The 6,990-nt window shown below is 39.5% G+C and overlaps 1 protein-coding gene across 1 annotated transcript; it reads right to left on the bottom strand.

Moving 5' to 3' along the window:
* Positions 1-1,126: 1,126 nt before the first annotated feature.
* On the bottom strand, positions 1,127-1,591 carry LOC149172804 (uncharacterized). Its single transcript, XM_089426471.1, has one exon. The coding sequence runs from the start codon at positions 1,589-1,591 to the stop codon at positions 1,127-1,129; it is 465 nt and encodes a 154-aa protein (XP_089282597.1).
* Between the last annotated feature and the right edge of the window lie 5,399 nt (positions 1,592-6,990).

Raw genomic sequence — 6,990 nt, forward strand, 5'->3', positions numbered from 1 at the left:
TCAGACCTACCTAGCTATTTTTTTACCTAATTCTCTATGTGTTCACTACATTATTCTATGGCCTTGCATTTTGTGGATTGAGCATTGAATTGCACGATTTTGGGCAGCTCAGTTAGGGTTTCATGTGGGGTTAAGATCTTATGAAGCACATGGCCAAAATTTTATTTATTGTGATGAGCTGCAAAATTTGCATTGTATGGTGATTTGTCTCCAGCCGAAAGCATTCCCTATTGTGGAAAGCATCAGAGTGTCATTTTGGAGCCATCTCTCATATTTTCAACGTATGAGAGGAGGGGTATTACCAATGGGAGGAGGAGTATTACCATAGTGTGATGTCGCGAGGAAGAGGAAGTAGTGTAGTACACAACACACAACGTTAAAAGAGCCCCGAGAAGGTAATGACTGGCGATTTCAGGAAGCAGAGTGGAGGGGAGGTATGCGTATGGGAGCAGTGAATTGAAGAGTGAGAAGCGCCTAGAGAATTTCAAGAACCAGAACTTATTCAACGTAACCACTACTGATGATCCTATTATCTGGTGACTAGCAAGTGAGGATAAGGCCACTGTATTTTCTACAGAAACAATCCTGGCTACACTGATGTGTTCTCCATGGTATTTCTATTCATGGGACATTGTAGTTCAAAAGGTCAGCAACAAGTTGTTCTTTGATAAGAGAGATGGGTATTATAATAATGGCAGATAGTAATGACAAAATGTTTTACAACTATTGAGTTTGAATCCACATATCTTCATGCCCATGCATTTGAGTCCCAATAGCATTGTGCTCCACCACTCTATAGCAGCGTCAAAGACAGCCTCTGCCCCATCAATATCACTTTCCTTCTCTTTTAAATATACTAATGTAGCAACAGTTCCAGGTCGGTGTTTTATTTTAGTTATGCATTCCAAAGATTTGATAGAAACCTGATAATGACTCACAGCTGCGACAACTTGGACACGTAAAAGAAGAGCCAATGTTGATTTCATTGGATACTTTTCAGTAATTTTTCCTAAATTTTTTTCTTCTTGATTAGATTTGTTTTCTTTGATTAACAATGATATTGAAGTAAAGTCAGTGTCACGCTATTTGGGAACATGTTTATAAGGATCAATACAAGTTCCTAAGCCTAATCTAACTTGTTTGCATTTAGTATCAGCAGTGCAAGATTATAGTAAATTGCTTCATTTTGTCTAGCAGAAAGCTTATACTCAAGGCTATCAGCAAGTTGTAATCCTTGAACTTCACCACTCTTTTCAGTTAATTTGTCAAACTTCTTTAATCCATCAAAAACATCCTTGGCACCCCTCAGTGCGATGATATTATTTGTTGCAACTGCAATTGATGGGGCATCAGCTAGCTTCTGTTTTAGAATATTGTTATAGGCTGTCATTGCATCCCCGTCATTCCCTAAAGCTTGTTGCACATATGAAAGATGAACAGAAATGGGAGCTAGTTCATTCTCTATTTCCTCCTCAGTATATTCCTCTTCTATCAACATCTCTTTCCCTATCCTGCGTGCAAGAAGTAGGAGCTCTTGAGCTTCTACAAAGTTGCTTTTCTCAATAAGAGCACATGCTGCATTATATGCCATCTCAAAGCTACTATTCCAAAAGTAGTCAGAAGTTTCATGAAGGCCTAGATCTCCAATGATTGTCCCATTTATATGAGTATTGAGAGCAGATTGTTTTCTTTGAAGAAAGTGGCAAGTTCAGAGAATATTGGTTCGTACCCTAGTCAAAGAATTTATATATATGAGCATTCAAGTCCTGTCCATGACATGGTGTGATAGTTGTTGAAGTTTTGATAGCCATCATTTCTACTTTGAAAGTGAATATGATGGAAGATTTTTGGGAATGACAAAGTTCAATAAGCATTGGGGGATTTTTATGTTCTTTAAAAGTGTGGCTATTTGGCATTGTGTGAGATATCTATGCAACATTGTCATGAAATGGAGCAAATTGATGATGCATTATAGTTATTGAATAGTCTATTCTATTCCACTGTTGATGGGATGGTAAAAGTCAGTGAGGAAACTCTTTTTAAGACTCAAACCTGCTTGCAAAATGTACAAGACAAAATTAATTTTTTTTAGCTTGAATCATAGCTACAAAAAAAAGAGCTACATCAAAATAGGCATCATTCTGAACCTATTTTTGTTCAGAACATCAAGAGACAACCACCCATCAATAGAAAGTCAATATTGTTGAAGTTCATTCAAATTTAGTACCCAATGAAGCAGTAGTTGTACATGCAGATGCAAAAGTTCAATTTGCACTTCCCAAGCCCATCATCAGACCTTGGGAGGAGCTTGTCCACAACAAGAACAAAACAAGTCTTGGATATGATAAGGAGGTTTCCTTTCGTATTCCAGATTACTCAACGCCCATTAAGTTTCAGAGTGTTGGATTCCTTCATGACAATTCACCTTTAGCTGTTTTAGATTTTCCCCTCTTCCACAATAACAACAATAGATTGTGAAATGCCAACACTGTGATTGAGTTGGCCACATTGAAGATCAATATTTTGATCTTAATCCATGTAAGCACTGTCATAAAATCAGTCATTCTGCAAACAGATGCTTCAGAAGCAAACCTCTTGCAAGAACAAAGATTCATCTTGGATAGATCGCTTCTCGACAATGGGAATCAACAGCCAAGAAGATATTTCAGTCATATGTCCGAACTTGTTCCATAGTATTGAACAGTCTTGCAGTTGAGTTTTCCCCATCATCTCACCTTGTATTTGACAAGGGGGGAAATGATGGTCATCTATAAGCTTCAAAGTCACATCAAGCGAGCCTGAGCCACAACTTGCCATACTAGATTCAAGGTTGTAACCAGAGAGAAAGATGACCCTGAGCATGCCTTCAGTTGGTGATGCCTCTTCAAATAATTGAGGACACTTCCTCTAACAAAAGACTTTAACTTCTTGCCATTTTTGGAAGAGTTCTAGGAATTCCATTAACCATTCCAGAGTTAGTGGTAATCCTTAAACCATCATAGGTTGATACCTCCCATTTCAGGTTGAGGTTCTCCCTTTTATGCTGGGTGAGACCTCTGTTTATTGGTGAGAACTTCCTCTAGCAGAAGACCTGAGCTTCATGATAAAATTGGAAGAGTTCTGGGAACTGCACTAAGAATTCTAGTGTTGGTGGTCATCCTTAAACCACCTCCCTTATACCAACATTTCATAGAGAACATTTTTCCTAGTGCCGCCATGCATTTTTTGCACATTTTGTATTATAGCTCTCTTCTTGGACTCATACATAACCCTTTGGATTAAGGGGGGGAATGTCGGACACATAATCCTCTAAGGGTTTGTGTGGAAGATTAATAGTCTAAGGAAGTCCAAGAGACCTTGGAATACAAAACCAAAGGTCATATGAATGTAATATAAACGTATATCATTTGTTAATAATAGATACACTCTCATGTTTATCATTCATGTTCTGCTCTTGTCACGTATGTGTTTAACAAGTTTATCCCATGAGATCCCACATTCATGCTTAGAATATGGCACAGGGGTGATTGGTTGGAAGAAACATATGGTTCAACCAATCTATGGTCAGGTGGAATGTGGAATTCCTGAACTTGGTTGGTAATTTCCTATGGTTAATAAAAGCTAATTATCTTTCTTTTGGTAAGGAAATTTATTGGCTATTATGTGGCTTTAATGGTTGTTCTCTTATGGTTATTTATCTCGTTATATGCTGGTTATAAGCATGATTTTATGAAATATCTCAGTCATGGCTCTTTTCATGTTTTCAATTATAACTGAATAAATAATGAATGCAAGACCTAATTGATGTTATGATAGATAATGTGAGAAGGTAGAGACCCTTCTTGTTAAACCTAAAAAAATCATTTGGTCCCTTATGTTCAAAATTGCATTCATGACCTGTAAGTGGCATATCTACCAAGTGTTTGACAGAATGTCAGTCCCAATTGGGGATGGTCAGTTAAAGTCTAGGTTCTAGTTTTGGTTTACAAGCATTGTCTTAATTTGTTTTGTTAGTTCTCGAAGTTTCCTGGATTTCTGGGTAGAGGCTTAGCCCCAACCTTGGAAAGTATCCTTAATTGTCAGAGACACTGCCACAACATGGGCAAAAAAATTCCACATTCGCACCCATGCAGGCATATGGGAGCGACTGGGAACCCATAGTCAGATGGAGTCCTCGGAAAGGGAGTGACTAGGACTCAAAGGCAGGGAAAAGGTGAGTTTTCTTAGGGATTGGACACCTATAGGGTTTGGGTTACTCCTGGAGGTCTTGTGGCACCTAAGAGAAGTCTGTAAGGTCTTTTTGTGTCGACTCCATTTCCTTCAAGTCATGTACGAGATTGATTCATAGTGTAGTAACCCCTCATCTCATGCTTACCCTAGATAATTTGATGAAAGTGGGTAGGTGTGAGAGGATGAGATGTTACAGGGTGGTATTAGAGTGGGTTGCACTCTTTTTGGGTCATATATGATACCATAGGATGGTGTGAGAGCATGGTTTCACTCTCTTTGGGTAAGTCTAACATTATCAAGGTTATGGTTTTCATGCATGGGATCAGGGTATAGAGTTGGTATGATCATGCATGATGTTGTTTTTATGTTATATTATTACACGTATATCTTTATGATTATACATGTGTATGCTAATGTGGACTAATATTGCATATGAGATAAGCCTCCCTTGAACATCACAAAGGTATGTATTCGATTTTGGTGTCTATTTGGCTTGTCTAACATGGTACACTTGCAGGAAGAATATAATTCAAGATGACAAGAAAAATTGTAGACTATAGTTCCTATCGGGCGCGGGACCCACCAAGGGTAGTTCTGGGGCTAAAAGCCCATATTTTGGTCAAATTTTGTAATCCAAGTGTAAAGACTCCGCATTTCCTGGTGGCGGAGCACATAGGTGTTAAGGAGTCATAGGGTTGTCTGCCCTTATTTTAGAAATGTAATGTCAGTTGTAAAAGATCTACCCATGGTCTGCGGACCATGGGATTGTATAAATAGAGCTAAGCTCTAAGTAGTTAGAATCAAGGAAGGAAGAAATCAAGAAGAATGAAGATATGTTGTATGAGAGATAGATCTGAAGTAGAAGTCTAAGTTCTGGTCATAGTGTAGGTAGAGGCTCTGCAGCTGAGTGTGCAGAGGCCTAGAAGTCCACAGCTGAGTGCGCAGGGAGGGTCGAGTGTGTAATTGTCTAGAATTATCAATCAAGAGAATTATTCTACAATTTCAGTGTCTTTCTTTCCTGTCTATGCATCTTGTTATGTTGGGTATGAATTTCACTCATAATGCTTATATGATGTGTGAACACATGTAAATGTGTTGGTTAAGTGAATGCAAGTAAGAACAACTACTTATGTGAAGCTAACTAAGATCGGTTAATAAGATAATTAAAACACATAGCCTAATTTGGGAGATATCTCAGTTTGTTGCCCTAGCAGCGCAAAAGTCCCTGAGCCATAGGTTAGGGTTTCGTGAAAGCCAATTGTAGCTTTTTGCGAAGGTACTGAGGGGCAGAACAAAGGCTAAGTGACTTGTGTGGAGGCAGGCATAGTCGGAATAAACTGACATCACAATCATCTCAAGGATGTGGAAACTTGGTTCTACCATCCCCCATACTGCTTCGGGTGAGTCTTCAGTCTGCGCTCCACGGGCTGATGCCGACAGGGCCAATAGTGTAGGGATTTGTTTGACTAACTAATGCTAAACTTGGGTTAGGCCCCCTCAAGCCAACAAATGGTTCTGTTGCTGGGACCAGAATCTGCATAAAAGATGTGCAATGTCGTATCACTAGAATCTAGCTAAGAAAGAAATATAAGGCTGGTTGGATAGAAGGATTCATGAGTTTGTGGCACAAGAAAACATAAACTTGCGACTGTCAAAAGAACAGTGGTTGGACTGATACCTATATATAGAGATCCATGAAATATTTTTCACCTCCTTTCTTAGTCAGCTATACAATTGGATCGCGAAGCTAGCAGATAGCCAAGGAAGATGGAAACTTGACGGTCCTATTGTGTACACCCCAGAACTAGTGCGAAGGTTGGAATCATCAAAGGATAAGATCGCACACGCTATATATCATTGGCTTGATTGCATCATAGGAGGATTTGTTATTGAGTTCACGGTCAACACCTTAGTCAGCTATAGCAAGGCGGAGTGATGCTTTTTCAATGGCCCATGAGTTAAGTACGTAAAATCTTTGAATACTTGGATTAAAATGCTGTTGTACGAAAAATGGGTTATGCAGCTACCTTGATGTTCAAGACTACGCGAAGTGGAAAATTTTACAGAAACAAAGGAAATAAGGGTCCAGAGCATAGGCCCTTAATTTCACCTCCGTGAAGGGACAAAGAAGGGATAGAGAAGGTCTCTCTGTGAAGTGTTATTCAATTGATAAGACAAGGATTCTCGCGAATACCACCTCCACCCACACCACCTCCGACTTCATCTCCATCACCTCCAACTTCACCCATACCACCTCCACCTCCACCACGATTCAGTATGGTGAATATAGTCAAGTTGCCTTTGTTCAAAGCCTTGGGAAATGAGGACCCAGATTAATTCTAGTTCATTGGGAGGGATGTATGGGAAGCTCAAGGTGTTACAGATGATCATATAAAGAAAGCGACACTAGTTAGAACCTTGCAAGATCACATGCTAACTTGCTACATTAAGTACTCCAATGATAACTCGAATGCTAGAGTAGCGGACATCCAAGCAGCACTAAATAGGGAATTTAGTAGGCCTAAATCTGAGGCACAGTTGATTGTGGGATTCAAAGAGATCGCGATGCAACTAGGTGAGATGCCTTGGGAACTAGATTAGAGGCTGAAATGTATGATCTGTGAAGCCAACATGAACTTGATAGATGGACAACACCACGAGTGATTTGTGGCTTCGCTACTACCACACTTAAGGAGTTCACTGTTGTAACAAAATATAACAACTCAGGCAGAGGCCTTGGAGATTGCCATGAGACTACAT

The sequence above is a fragment of the Pinus tabuliformis genome, chromosome 4_2 (assembly GCF_031772625.1).
Source record: "Pinus tabuliformis cultivar Carrire ecotype Pingquan chromosome 4_2, CPIR1, whole genome shotgun sequence".
NCBI lineage: Eukaryota > Viridiplantae > Streptophyta > Pinopsida > Pinales > Pinaceae > Pinus > Pinus tabuliformis.

What these genes read in the sequence shown, in the direction of transcription:
- LOC149172804 (XM_089426471.1), bottom strand. Translation starts at nt 1,591, where the DNA reads ATGGCATATAATGCAGCATGTGCTCTTATTGAGAAAAGCAACTTTGTA.